Source organism: Orcinus orca, chromosome 2 (assembly GCF_937001465.1).
Source record: "Orcinus orca chromosome 2, mOrcOrc1.1, whole genome shotgun sequence".
NCBI classification, from domain to species: Eukaryota; Metazoa; Chordata; class Mammalia; order Artiodactyla; family Delphinidae; genus Orcinus; species Orcinus orca.
Window position 1 is genome coordinate 127,636,670 of NC_064560.1, and position 14,876 is coordinate 127,651,545.

General features: G+C 44.2%; 1 protein-coding gene and 1 non-coding gene across 2 annotated transcripts in view; one reads left to right on the top strand and one right to left on the bottom strand.

Annotated features, from left to right (window-relative positions):
- Nucleotides 1–692: 692 nt before the first annotated feature.
- LOC117197900 (U6 spliceosomal RNA) lies at nucleotides 693–799 on the bottom strand. The gene has a single exon (XR_004478806.1). It is a non-coding gene; the product is annotated as a U6 spliceosomal RNA (small nuclear RNA).
- Nucleotides 800–8,136: 7,337 nt separating this feature from the next.
- DHRS2 (dehydrogenase/reductase 2) overlaps nucleotides 8,137–14,876 on the top strand; it is a 164,271-nt gene continuing 157,531 nt past the window's right edge. Inside the window, 4 exon segments of the mRNA XM_049705855.1 lie at nucleotides 8,137–8,162; nucleotides 14,270–14,394; nucleotides 14,564–14,702; nucleotides 14,704–14,740. Coding sequence (XP_049561812.1) covers nucleotides 8,137–8,162; nucleotides 14,270–14,394; nucleotides 14,564–14,702; nucleotides 14,704–14,740 — 327 coding nt within the window.

The window sequence follows — 14,876 nt, forward strand, 5'->3', positions numbered from 1 at the left end:
GATCTTCCCGGACCGGGGCACGAACCCACGTCCCCTGCATCAGCAGGCGGACTCTCAACCACTGCGCCACCAGGGAAGCCCTCCTTTGTTCATTTTTGAGAAAATATCTGCCAAATACCCAAATATGAATCATAGTTTGCCTATCAGTCATTCTCTCCAGTAAAAAGAGTGGTACATGAAGAAAGCAGGTAGTTCAGCTCACATCTCAAATGATTGCACAAGTGCTTTTTATTGAGATAAACATTGTTCTTCAGTATGCAGCAGCAATGTTTTATGTGTAATTCCCATTTCTTCACAGTATACAGTGTTTTATGTATACTTCCCATTTCTTCACAAAGAATGTGAATGTGTTTTATATTCAAGATTTTTTGGGGTGTGCTAACTAGCTTTTTTAAAAAAATTGAAGTATAGTTGGTTTAAAATGGTTCAGGTATACAGCAAAGTGATATATATTCTTTTTCAGATTCTTTTCCATTATAGGTTATTACAAGATACTGAATATAGTTCCCTGTGCTCTACAGTAGGTCCTTGTTGTTTATCTATTTTATAGATAGTAGTGTGTATCTGTTTATTCCAAATTCCAAATTTATCCCTACCCCTCTTCCCCTTTGGTAACCATAAGTTTGTTTTCTTTGAAAGTCTATTTCTGTTTTGTAAATAAGTTCATTTGTATCATATTTTATTTTATTATTTTTTATATGGAGCGCTTCACAAATTTGCATGTCATCCTTGAACAGGGGCCATGCTAATCTTCTCTGTATTGTTCCAATTTTAGTATATGTGCTGCCAAAACGAGCACTGTATCATATATTAGATTGCACATATAAGTGATATCATATGATATTGCCTTTCTCTGTCTGACTTACTTCACTTAGCATGATAACCTTTAGGTCCATCCATGTTGCTGCAAATGGCATTATTTCATTCTTTTTAATGGCCAAGTAACATTCCATTGTATATATATATATATATATATATATATATATATATATACCGTATCTTCTTTAAAGGATCAAGCTTTAATAAAATGATCTTAAGTGAAACTGACATTTTTTCCTAAACTGCGAGTGTGTGCTATGAAGAATCTAATGACTCCTTGGACAGTTTGGTGTCACTGCTTTATCTGTGGCACCAAATAACCCACTATTGCTTTTGTGCCATTGGTGGAAATATCAAAACCGTTGTTTCAGGAGAAACCATGACATTCAAAAAAGTTAGTCAGCACTGAGAATTTCACCACCACATTAGTTCATTGCCAAGTATTCACATAGAAGAAGATCTTTAACGATCAGTTGGTGCTGACATGAGATGAATACAAGAAAACAGCACGTTTCTCCTGTGTATGTTGATTCATTCATTTACGAGGCACAAGTACAATTCTTCAGGCAAGAGATTAACTCAGTCTTCATATTTGCTGCTAAATCTTTAATATGACGAGTGACTGTATTGTTGTTAAGTGGAAGCTCAGATTTCTTTCATGACTTTTCATCTAGCAGGTGTTCAGCTATGTCAAGGTATGAGGCTTTATTATCTCTCAGCTATTGAGTTCACTTCTTCAGCGAATGCAGTGTGATAAGTTATCCTGTACGACGCTTCAGTAACTTTTTCATTTCTACTTTGAAAAGCTGAAAGAAACAATTTTGAGCTTTTGAAGAGCTCAGCATATCTACATTTAAACTAAGCAATTCCTTTTTCTCTAAACTCTGAATGATTGGTCTCACAATGATGCTGCAACTTACCTAGTGCTATAATACTATTCAAAATACTGTGTTGCATAAGACATGATAAGATAAACAACTAATATCTATATAGCTGAGGGAAATACAGATTTCATCATATTTTTGTTTCTTACTTAGTTTTGCACAGTTGCTTTGGAGTCTATCCCTCCTTTCCACTAGTCAGAGAACTCTGACATGTCAATTTCATCTTTCTCAGTATTTTTAGGCCTAGATGGTGTAGAGGTGGGTTGAAGAAGCAAGTCTTCTAATCTGTCTTTCTTAAGCCAATGATAAATTCTTGAACATAAGAAGAAATATATTGTAAAGAAATGATGGGGACTTCCCTAGTGGTGCAGTGGTTAAGATTCTGCGCTCCCAACGCAGGGGGCCCAGGTTTGATCCTTGGTCAGTGAACTAGATCCCGCATGCAGGCCGCAACTAAGTTTTTGCATGTCACAACTAAGGAGCCCGCCTGCTGCACCTAAGACCTGGCGCAACCAAATAAATAAATATTAAAAAAATAAAGAAATGATGATGTGTGTTAGAATAAAACATTATTACATTTATTACATTTCAAAGTAGCAATTTTAGATAAAATTTTTATTTTATTATTATTTTAGATAAAGTTTTAAAAAACTTTTTATTTTTTTATATAGCAGGATTTTATTAGTTATCTATTTTATACATAGTACTGTATATGTGTCAATCCCAATCTCCCAATTCATCCCACCACCACCACTCCACTCCCGCTTTCCTCCCTTTGTGTCCATACGTTTGTTCTCTACATCTGTGTCTCTACTTCTGCCTTGCAAACCGGTTCATCTGTACCATTTTTCTAGATTTCACATATATGCGTTAATATATGATATATTTTTTTCTCTTTCTGACTTACTTCACTCTGTATGACAGTCTCTAGGTCCAACCACATCTCTACAAATGACTCAATTTCATCCCTTTTTATGGCTGAGTACTATTCCATTGTATATATGTACCACATCTTCTTTATTCATTCGTCTGTCGATGGGCATTTAGGTTGCTTCTATGACCTGGCTATTGTAAATAGTGCTGCAGTGAACAGTGGGGTGCATGTGTCTTTTGAATTATGGTTTTCTCTGGGTATATGCCCAGTAGTGGGATTGCTGGGTCATATGGTAAATTCTATTTTTAGTATTTTAAGGAACCTCCAAACTCTTCTCCATAGTGGCTGTATCAATTTCATTCCTACCAACAGTGCAAGAGGGTTCCCTTTTCTCCACACCCTCTCCAGCATTTCTTGTTTGTAGATTTTCTGATGATGCCCATTCTAACTGGTGTGAGGTGATACCTTATTGTAGTTTTGATTTGTATTTCTTTAATAATTAGTGATATTGGGCAGATTTTCATGTGCCTCTTGGCCATCTGTATGTCTTCTTTGGAGAAATGTTTATTCAGGTCTTCTGCCCATTTTTGGATTGGGTTGTTTGTTTTATTAATATTGAGCTGCATGAGCTGTTTATATATTTTGGAGATTAATCCTTTGTCCATTGATTCATTTGCAAATATTTTCTACCATTCTAAGGGTTGTCTTTTCGTCTTGTTTATAGTTTCCTTTGCTGTGCAAAAGCTTTTAAGTTTCATTAGGTCCCATTTGTTTATTTTGTTTTTATTTCCATTACTCTAGGAGGTGGGTCAAAAAAGATCTTGCTGTGATCTATGTCAAAGAGTGTTCTTCCTATGTTTTCCCCTAAGAATTTTATAGTGTCCGGTCTTACATTTAGGTCTTTAATCCATTTTGAGTTTATTTTTGTGTATGGTGTTAGGGAGTGTTCTAATTTCATTCTTTTACATGTATTTTATTATTTTTTTAAAAATTAAAAAAAAGTTCTTTGGCTGCACCATACAGCATGCGGGATCTTTGTTCCCCGACCAGGGATTAAACCCATGCTCCCTGCAGTGGAAGCTCGGAGTCTTAACCACTGGATTGCCAGGGAAGTCCCATAAAATTACAAATTTTGGAAGTTTTTTTGAGAAACATTAAAAAATATTATTGCAAAACAAGATGAAGCATACTTATTTCTCGTGTTTCCCTAGGGGTCCAAGGAAAAATTCAGAATTTCAAAATAACAATATTGGATAATAGTACAGGTACAATTGAAGTTAGTGAGGAATAGCACAGTAAAAGTTCAAGAACAAACTGAGTTCACCTCTTGAAAATGCACACATTTATACTCTAATTCTACTTCTTTAGAACATTTTGGAAAATATTAGAAGTACACGTACATATTTCACTAGCTGTCAGAGCAATGACATCATCACATGTCATGGAGCCTCTGGAAAACTCCACTGTACATTTGTGAGAGAGTGAGGGTGCAAAAGACAAATGATGTCTTACTATTATGAAAATAATTTTGACCTTATAGGCCCCCTGAAAGGATCTCCCAAGTGGTTCCCAGACCACACTCTGAGATCTGCTAAACTAGGGTAATGTTTGTTCTGTGGAATATTATGCAGCTTTTAAAAGCTATGAGGTAGATCTATATGTACTGTCATGTAACAAGAACAACGGAATAGCATTTACAATATGATACATACAAACACACAAAACAACCCTACATATTCTGTACTTACATATATGTATGCAAATGCATAGAAAATTCTAGAAGAACACGCTGTTAACTGTGGTTACTTTTGGGAAGCATTGTATGACAGCCAAGCCAAAAAAACTCCATTATATATATATTATGTAATAGTTAATTTTATATAATAATTTGTCTTCATCTTTCTCCTGGGTGATATGTAAAATTTACACAATTTTGGTATTTTTTTCAGATCAGTGAATAAGTTGACAGCTGTCATTGTTCTCTGGAGAATCACTATCACTAGGGTGAAAGGGTATGGTTGCTAGGTAAAATACAGGACACCCAGGTAAGTCTGAATTTCAAATAAACCAGGAAGACATTTTTAGTATAATTATGTCCCATGCAATATTTGGGACATACTTATACTACAAAATTGTTTGTTGTTTACCTGAAATTCAAATTTAACTGGGCATCTGTTTTTTAAAATTTGCTGTTTGTCAATCTCATAAAGGGGATATGGGGGATGACCCTTAGGTGCCAAGTTGTGGGGTAGAACCCAGATCCATTGGCAGCTTGCTGGTGCTCTTTGGACATCTTTGTGAGCCAAAGCTCACTGGAAGATAAGATAAGAAGCTCTGAGAGGAGGATATTGGGGCAAAGAAATGTTGGCAAACTCACTCTTCTCCTGATAAATGCCTTGCAGCTTGTCAAGGTTGTGAGATGTTGTGGTGAAAGGGATGAGCAGGGAATGAATTGGAGGGAGGTTATAAAATGTTGCAATGGGAATTTTTGCTTTTAAATACATATAAACTTTCACAAGATGTAGCCTTTGGCATTAGGTTGCATAACTCTTCTGTAGTCACCATGAGACTGGTACTATGTCCTGGGCTTCTGGGCTCCAGCAGGTCCCTGTTTCTACATTACCCCATGGCTACCAAAGGTCTTGGCTACTGAGGGGGTTTTCTTGAGGTGGTAAAAGGTCACTCCAGAACTTTCTTCCCCATAATCTCTTTTCTTCCCCATCAGGGGAATGTATATATGCCATTTTTCCCAATTCTTCTTTTTCTCACTTTTGTCTTAAGAAATTTCACCATGGTCAATATCCTCCTCAAACGTACAGACCTTAAAGTTTTTTCTTTCTTTTCTTTGGGTTTTCTCTTCTTCTTCTTTTTTTTTAAAAATTATTTTGGGCTGTGTTGGATCTTCATTGCTGTGCGTGGGCTTTCTCTAGTTGTGGCGAGTGGGGACTACTCTTTGTTGTGGTGCGCAGACTTCTCATTGAGGTGGCTTCTCTTTTTGCAGAGCATGGGCTATAGGTGCGCGGGCTTCAGTAGTTGCAGTACTCGGGCTCGGCAGTTGCGACATGCAGGCCTTAGAGCGCGTGCGCTTCAGTAGTTGCAGCGCTTGGGCTCTAGGGTGTGTGGGCTTCAGTAGTCGTGGCCCATGGGTTTAGTTTTTCCGAGGCATGTGGGATCTTCCCGACCCAGGGCTCGAACCCGTGTCCCCTGCATTGGCAGGTGGATTCTCAACCACTGCACCACCAGGGAAGTCCCTCTTTTCTTCCTTTTAAGGTTTTTTCCCCCCTTCTTTTCCTTCTCTTTCAGATTTTGCCCATAGAAAAATCTCTCTTGCTTTTATCATCTCTGCAATTTGTGAACCAACCAACCTTCCAAACAACAAATCAACTAACTACTAAACCAGCTGACCAACTTGTCTTAGTCTGCTTGGGCTGCTATAGCAAAAATACCATAGTCTAGATGACTTAAACAACAAACATTTATTTCTCATAGTTCTGGAGGCTGGGAAGTCCAAGATCACAGTGATGGCAGATACAGTGTCTGGTGAGGGCCTTCTTCCCTGTCCATAGATTGTTGTCTTCTCACTGTGTCCTCATGGAGGAAGGGGTGAAGGACCTCTCTAGAGTCTCTCTTATAAGGGCACTAATCCCATTTATGAGGTCTCCACCCTCATGACCTAAGCATCTCCCAAATGTCCCACCTCCAAATACCATCACATTGGGGATTAGGTTTCAACATATGAATTTTTTGGGGGGGCGGGACACACAGACATTCAGTCGACAGCACCATCCCAGAAACAAAGGTTGGAGGATGCTTCAACCTGGTACAGAGACCAAAGCAAAGTGATGCTGTGCTTCATATAGACCTCAACTCTATGAAGAGAGTCTCCCATTCTGTAGGAAATCAGCTTTGAATCACCTATGCCCAGGAGAAGCTGGGGAAGGGTCACCACTAGAGAGGAAAGGGATTGAGTGTAGGTCAGGATCCAGGACTAACAAGTCTCATGGAGAAATCTTGCTTTTTAAAAAACTCAGACCTACTGGTGTTTGCCCTCAGTTCGTTCTTTCTTTCTTTTCTTTTCTTCTTTCTTTCTCTCTTTCTTCCCTCCCCACACCCCCCCCCCAACCCCGGTTTCTTTCTGCCATGCGGCACGGCTTGTGGGATCTTATTTCCCCGACCAGGGATTGAACCCATGCTTTTGGCAGTGTAACAAGGAGTCTTAGACACTGGACCACCAGGGAATTCCCTCTTTCTTTCTTTTAAATCAACTCTATTGAAGTATACTGTCGATAAAATAAAATGCACACAATTTAAATGTACAGTCCCTAGGATTTTGTCCAATGTCTATATCTGTGTATCCACCATCCCAATTGAGATACAGAACATTTCCATCACCCTAGAAAGTTCCCTTGTGTCCCTACACTCAGACAACCATTGATCTGATTTCTACCACCATATATTAGTTTTGTCTATTCTAGAACTTTATATAAATTGTATTTTTCTTTTTAATTTATTTATTTTTTAAAAAATCTTTGGCTGCGTTGGGTCTTCGTTGCTGCGTGCGGGCTTCCTCTAGTTGCGGTGAGCGGGGGCTACTCTTGTTGCAGAGCTCAGGCTCTAGGCACGCGGGCTCAGTAGTTGTGGCGCACGGGCTTAGTTGCTCTGCGGCATGTGAAATCTTCCGGACCAGGGCTTGAACCCGTGTCCCTGCATTGGCAGGCGGATTCTTAACCACTGCGCCACCAAGGAAGCCCTAAGTTGTACTTTTCTTCTGGCTTGGCTTAGGTAGTTTTCTTTTCCATGCAGAAGCAAAAAAGATTCCTGTAATTTTTTGTATTTATGGTCTCATTTTTTATATTTAAATCTTTGATACATCTGAAATGTATTTTGGTGTGTGGTGTGAAAGGCACAGGTCTAATTTAAGTTCTTTTTCCCCAGAGAGCTACCCAGTTGTCTCAACATCATTTATTGCTACATGTATCTTTTTTCTCACTGATTCAAAATGCCACCTTTATCACATGTTAAATTCTCAAGTGTGTTTGTATCTCTTTCTGAACCTTCCCTTCTGTTCCTTTGATTTGTTTGTTCAAGTATCAATACAACACTGTTCTAACTGTGACTATATTATTTGTAAAAATATTATATTTTAGGATTTTCTGCTCTATCTCTTCAATGAGGTAAATTTTTCCAAGGTTCCTGTACTGGTTATCTGTTACTGCATAACAAATTACCCTAACATTTAGCAGCTCGAAAATTTATCTCACAGGTTCTGAGACTCAGGAATGAGAGAAGGGTAGCTGGGGGTTCTGGCTCAAGGTGTCTGGTGAGGCTGTAGTTAAGCTCCCAGCTGGGGCTGCGGTCATCTCAAAACTCGGGCTGAGACGTTTGCTTCCAAGCCACGTGGTTTTTGGCAGCCCTCAGTTCCTTGCCACGTGGGTCTTGCCATATAGGGCTGCTCACGACATGGCAGGCAGGACTAATCCAAGAGGGAAAGAAAGAAACAGCGAGGGCCCAAGACGGAATGTTCAGTTTTATATATCCTAATCTCAGAGGTGACGTACCATGACTTCTGCCAAGCCGGGCATGATGTGGGAGGGAACTATACAAGGTAGTGAATGCCAGCCCCCAGGGGTCCCAGAGACCATCTCAGAGGCTGGCAACCACATTTCCAGTTTTGGCTGTCCTCTCTTTCCACATTATTCACTTTCTTGGAATATCTCATCCGTTTTATGAGGCTGCTTCTACCTATGATCAATAGTTTGCAAATCATTCTTCTGATTACTAACTTGCTCTCTGGAGTGCCAGCACGATTTATCCAATTGCCTGGGTACCTCCTCTGAAAAAACCCACAGGCATCTCTACGTGGCTTATCCTCTGCTCTCCTTGGGTTTGAGGTTGAGTCTCAAACCTCCTTCCATTTGACATGTAGTGCTCTGCACTGCATTAATTTGATTCCTCTAATAGACTGTAAGTTTATTGAGGGTAGGGATTAGGTCTTCAGTGTTTTGATATTCTTGGTACTTAACACAGTGCTTAGCGTGAAGCAGGTGCTCATCAAATATTTGGACCCAGGTGACAGCTTGGGTAGTGGGCATCTGCAGCTCTGCAGCCATTAGTCCTGTATGGTGCCAGGGGCCCGATATAACAGGGAAGGGTGGGATCACTGGCTTTAGGACTGAGGTCTATGGTCTCTTTTTGGTGCTGACTTTGTACTCAGCTCTGCGTCCCCAGCCAGCTGAGCCTATAGGCTGCCCGTCCTTTCATTCACTCCCCTCCACCCCCTGCCCAGTGTGGGGTCTGGAGCCTGCTTGGACCCACGGGTCTGTCTGCTTCTGTTGTGTGTGAGTCTGGGGACAGCTGGACTGGCAGGACTGGGTCATTGGTAAGTGGTCTGTGCAGTATTCTGCAGAATTTCACTCAGACAAGTACTTCCTACACTTTCCCCCTCCTGAGGCTTCCTCACCAGCTGTGTGGGGGAGGCCTTTTCTCACCTCCAACTTTCTTAATTCTAGGACTGTAAAGTCCATGAATCCTTGAGTTTTTCAGATAGAAACAGCAGTGCCTGAAACCCAGCCTGCTGCCTACTCACATTCTCGCACTCAGCTGCAGGCTCCACGGCGGAGGGGCCCCTGACCAGTGCTCAGGACAGCCAGGAGCACAGCCAGGTGAGGCTGAGCTGACGCCGCCTAAGGGTAGGGATGCTGTGCCCACGTTGGTGTTCGTGATGCCGGAACTGCCCACCTTCACTCCTGTTTACTTTTCGTGCTGGTGCTTCTTTCTCCTGGGCTCTGTTTGCAGCTCAGTCTTTTTTTTTTTTAGGCTGCACTGCGTCTTAGTTGTGGCACATGGGATCTTCATTGCAGCATGCAGGATCTTTAGTTGCAACATGTGGGCTTCTTAGTTGCAGCATATGGACTCTTGGTTGCGGCATGCATGCGGGATCTAGTTCCCCAACCAGGGATCGAAACTGGCCCCCTGCATTGGGAGCTTGGAGTCTTAACCACTGGACCACCAGGGAAGTCCCTGCAGCTCAGTCTTGATTTCTTCTCTGATTGTCATAAAAAAGCTCGTGGGACTATCAGAGCCCTTAGGATCACCTAGCTCAACTTTTCTTACCAAGGTGCCAATGGAGCCAGAGAGGGGAACAGACACCCAAGATCACGCAGCTTCTGTTGACATCTCCCATGTGGCTTGCAGGATCTTAGTTCCTTGACCAGGGATTGAATCCAGATCCTCAGCAGTGAAAGCACGGAGTCCTAACCACTGGACCGCCAGGGAATTCCCTCTCTTCCCTGATTTTTGATGTTTCTAATGACTGTACGTCTCTCCCTAGTCTTTGTTTTCTTTCCTTTACCATTCTCTTATCTCTTTGGACCCAAGAGATAAGAGAAGGCCACCTACCTCAACATTGGGACTAGGTTGAGGTGTGTCCATTTGACTTCCCGTCTTCCACATTTGGGCATCTGAATTGACCAGCATGGAAAGGGGAATCAGAGTGGGCAGTGCCAGGTTCAGAGGCCACTCCAAGCTCCCAGGACCTGCATTCAACTCTGGCCCAGTTGACTGCTTCAAAGTAAAGATGAATGAGGGGAGAGGGTGCCAGAGCCTGGGCCTTTGGAAGCCACTCAATCTCAGGCCCTGGTCTAGGGGGACTTGAACAGGAAGGGGAACCAAAAGAGATAGATGAGGGCTTCCCTGGTGGCGCAGTGGTTGAGAGTCTGCCTGACGATGCAGGGGACACGGGTTTGTGCCCCGGTCCGGGAAGATCCCACATGCCGCGGAGCGGCTGGGCCCGTGAACCATGGCCGCTGAGCCTGCGCGTCTGGAGCCTGTGCTTCGCAACAGGAGAGGCCACAACAGTGAGAGGCCCGCGTACCGCAAAAAAAAAAAAAAAAAAAAAAGAGATAGATGAGGCCTGACCAGTCTCTCCGCACTTCACCTGCAATAGCCTGGATCTGCTTTTCCTTACAAGTAGGGCAGCTTTCCGGCAAACCACCTTACAGCAAGTGTTGTAGGACGCCGGCTTGCTGAGAGATGGGAACAGCTTCTCAGAGGTGCTATAACTCCAGCCTTCCAGCAGGGGATGTCCTGTCCCGACAAAATGCAAGTCCTCTTTTTTCCTGCTGCCCTCCCAGCCAAGGAGACTGATTCCCCCGACACTTGATGGGGTTAATCTGTGCTCACAGCTAGGGGGAGAGGAGTCCCCTGGGGGTCAGAATAGTGTTTAGAATCTGGTGTCCTGTTTAAGAAAGGTAAAACCATCAGGAGTTGAAATCCCTCATCCCTCTGAATAAAAGCCTGTAAATATGACCTTGCAGAGAAGAGAGAGAGCATGAGAGAGAGAGAGCAAACAGAGTGAAAGCAGCTGGGATAAAAAAGCAAGGAGATGTAGGACCTGCAAAGGGTGGTTTTGGAAATAGGGTACCAGAAGAGACATAAACTGAAAACAAAGGCTGTCCCTCCCAAAGCAGAGCATTTGGTCACCTTCATTATGACACTATGACACTGATACAGACTGATATTTCATCTGAAATTTCTCCACAATTCCTGAGCAGCACCCATTCTCTTATCATGTATAGATACCAACACCTAACTCCAGGGAACTGAGTTATGCAAAGGTTGCTAAGGAACGAGGGGAGATGCAGTAGGTACGGCAGGGGTTGCTTAGTAACCAGAGTCCCTTTGTGATGGAGTGGCCAGAGCAGGTGTGGAACTGATGAAGATCTGTGGACAGAGTCAGCTCACACCAGAGCCTCCTGAAAGGGCATGTCCGTTGGCCCCTGGGCCCAGAGCGGCCAGAGCCTGCCTCTCTTCAGCTCCCTGGCACTGCCTTGCCCAAAAAGTACACCCCAAGTCCTTGAGTATCCTCAACAGTCCTTTGCTCCAACCATGCCTTCCCCACCTCCCTTGGCAGGAAGCTAATCAGATTGCTAGATTCAAGAAGGGGCAGGGCAAGCGAACGGGAATCTCACCACAGGGGAGGCAGGAGCCTCTGGGCTCACACTGACCTGGAGCTGGGAAATTTGGGGTTGGGCGGAAAGAGGGTCCCCTAGGCAAGCATCCCTGATGTATCTGCAGTTCACAGGGAAATGTCTTCCTCTCTGAGTCTCCCATGCCACTCTTCATCCTGCGCATAGCTAGGGTGGCACACCTCTTCCCTTCCCAAGGGTGAGCTGGGTGCGTGGGTCTCCACACAGCAGCCTGGCTTGGGGCTCCTTTGGCTGCCTGGGTTCCTCACAGCTGCCCTTCAGAGAGCTTCACTTCAGCACAGCCTGGAGGAGTCATCAAGCAGGCATTCGGAACCAGTCAGCTTTTGCAGCCAGGAGTCCTCCATTCTCTGTTCCCCAGGCACAGAGGTGGCCCTGCTCTCTCCCAAACACCATGGACACTCACACCCCTCTGCTTCTCCTCTCAGTCTGTGCCCTGGACCAGAGCACAGGCCACCTATCCCGCTGCTTCCCCCATCAGACCTCCCTTCACCTTCCAGGTCCTGTTTATCTGCAGCCTCCCTAGTGATGATTCTCCCAGCCTGAGCAGAATGAGCTGTGCACCCCTGTAATGTATTGGACTGACGAGTACCCCTGGACTCAGGCCCGGCAAGGCTCTGGGGCCCCAGAGAGGGAGCAAGTGGCCCTGCCCTCAAGGAGCCCACTGAGCCTCTGCTTCCTCCACCATCTGGCAGGATGCTCCCAGGAAAACCTTTGTGGATTGAGCGTTTATACACAAAAGCTTGTTGTTTCAAACAAAGCCCTTTGCACAGAACATCTCTGAGAAAGTGTTTGAGACACTGGGAAGTTTGCCTCCAAGAAGAGAACTGGGAGACTTAGTTTTTGAACTAGTTTTGAACTGCTTGAATTTAAAAATTTACCATGAGCAGATAATCTTTACTTTTTAAACATTTTGATTGTGAAATATAACAAATACATAAAAAGTATGTATGTATGTGTAGACATACACATACGCAAGACACACATCTTTTATTTTTCTTGTGGAGGTATATTCTTTTTGAAAATTTTAATTTATTTTTTAATTAAAACCTTTTTTTTTTTTTTTTTTTTTTGCGGTACGCGGGCCTCTCACTGTTGTGGCCTCTCCCGTTGCGGAGCACAGGCTCCGGATGCGCAGGCTCAGTGGCCATGGCTCACGGGTCCAGCCGCTCCGCGGCATGTGGGATCTTCCTGGACCCGTGTCCCCTGCATCGGCAGGCAGACTCTCAACCACTGTGCCACCAGGGAAGCCCCCAATTAAAACCTTTTTTATTGAAGTATAGCTGATTTGCAATGTTTCAGGTGTACAGCAAAGTGATTCAGTTATATACATATCTCTATGTGTACGCACATAGAGATGTATATGTATTCGTTTTCAGATTCTTTTCCATTACAGGTTTTTCTTTTTTGGGGCTACGCTGTGAGGCATGCGGAACAATGCGGGATCCACATTGAGGGATTCCCCGACCAGGGGTCGAACCCACGCCCCCTGCAGTGGAAGTGCAGAGTCTTAACTACTGGACCACCAGGGGAGTCCCCATTACAGGTTATTACAATATATTGAATATAGCCCCCTATGCTATACAGTAGGTCCTTGCTGTTGACCTATGTTATATATAGTAGTGTATGTCTGTTAATCCCCAATTCCTAATTTATCCCTGCCCCAAGACACACATGTCTTAGTGGACACCATGGAATCATACAATGGGACACAGAGAGCACCCCAGAAACCCCTCGGTTTGCCACTCTCCAGTCATCCCCCCTCTTTTACCCTAGGAATATCCACTCTCCTGACTTTTGTGATAATTACTGCCTTGCTTTTCTCTGCAGTTTTATCACCTGTTTGCATTCTTAAACAACATAGAGGGGTTTTGCCTGCTTTTGAAACTCATGTATGTGGAATCACATAATAAAGGATTATTTTTTGTCTGGGTCCTTTCCCTCAATGATATCATTTTTTAGATTCATTTATGTTGTTCAGTGTAGCTTCAGTTCACTAATTTTCATTGCTGCATAGTATTCCATTATATAAGTGCAACCCAATTTGTCTATCTTTTCTACCATTAATGGACATTTGGGCTTGGTTCCAGTTTGAGGCTATTTCAAAGCATGTTGCTGTGAATGCTCGTGTGCAGGCTCGTGGTGCACACGTGACAGCACTCCTGGGTTGTGAAAGTGCAGAGTCAGAGGGCTGTTTGTTCAACTTCCCTGGGCAGTGCCAAACCATTTTCCAAAGTGGCTGTGCTTATACTCCCTCCAGGTTTGACTGAGACTTTCGTTGATTTCTACTTTTTCAACTATAAGCAGCTCATTAAAATTGATCATTGGTGTCATTATTAGTTTGGTATCTGGCATTCTCACTCTACTGGGAAGCTCCGTGGGTGGAGGTTGGGGGCCATGGTTGCTTGCTTATGGAATGAATGGGAAAATAATCATGTCTACTTAATTCTGGATCTCACATTCTAATTTGCCCCTTTTATAAATAGAGAATTTTCAGGAAAGTTTCCCTGACCTGAGGCTCACCTGTTTGAAATTCACCCTGACTGGCCCGACTCTTTCCCACTCTCTGCCACTGGCCTTGTCTGTCCGGAGGAGCTGGGGGTACATCATCATCATTCTTGCTGATGGCATCAGTGATAAATGAAGTTGATTCTTTCCCCCAGGGCCGAGTTCAGCGGGAAGTAGACCAGTCACTGGCCGCCATGCAGGGCCTGGGTCCCCCGGGGCCTGTTCTGTCCCTGTGCTGGGCTCTCTGTGCTGCTGAGAAGCAGTGGGATAGAACAAAATGGCATTCTGGCCAATCAGGTAGCCGGGGTCACAGGGTCCACTGATGGTTGAGTATCCTATTGCCCTGTGGGTCTTGACCCCTCACAGGGACCCTTACTTGCTCAAAAGGACCTCAGGGCTATAGAGCAGGACACAGCTTTGTTGATTTCCAGGGCTGGGGGGGAAGGAGAATAGTAGCGAGGAGCTGAGGCTTTGTTCCGTTCATCTCCACCGCAGGATCAGCTTCGCCATGGCTCAGCGTCTGGCCCAGGATGGGCCCCATGTGGTGGTCAGCAGCCAGAAGCAGCAGAACGTGGACCTGGCGGTGGCAGCGCTGCAGGAGGAGGGGCTGAGCACTGTGGGCACCATGTGCCACAGGGGAAGGCAGAGACCAGGAGCAGCTGGTGGCCACAGTAAGGGGCCCTGGGGGTGGAAGGACACAGGGAGGAAAGTGTGCAGAACACCCTGCCTGCTCAGCCCTGGGAGGGGTAGGGGCCAGGAGGGGGGCTTGGAGGTCCTGGAAGGCGGTCTGAGGCCACAGCTGCTCGC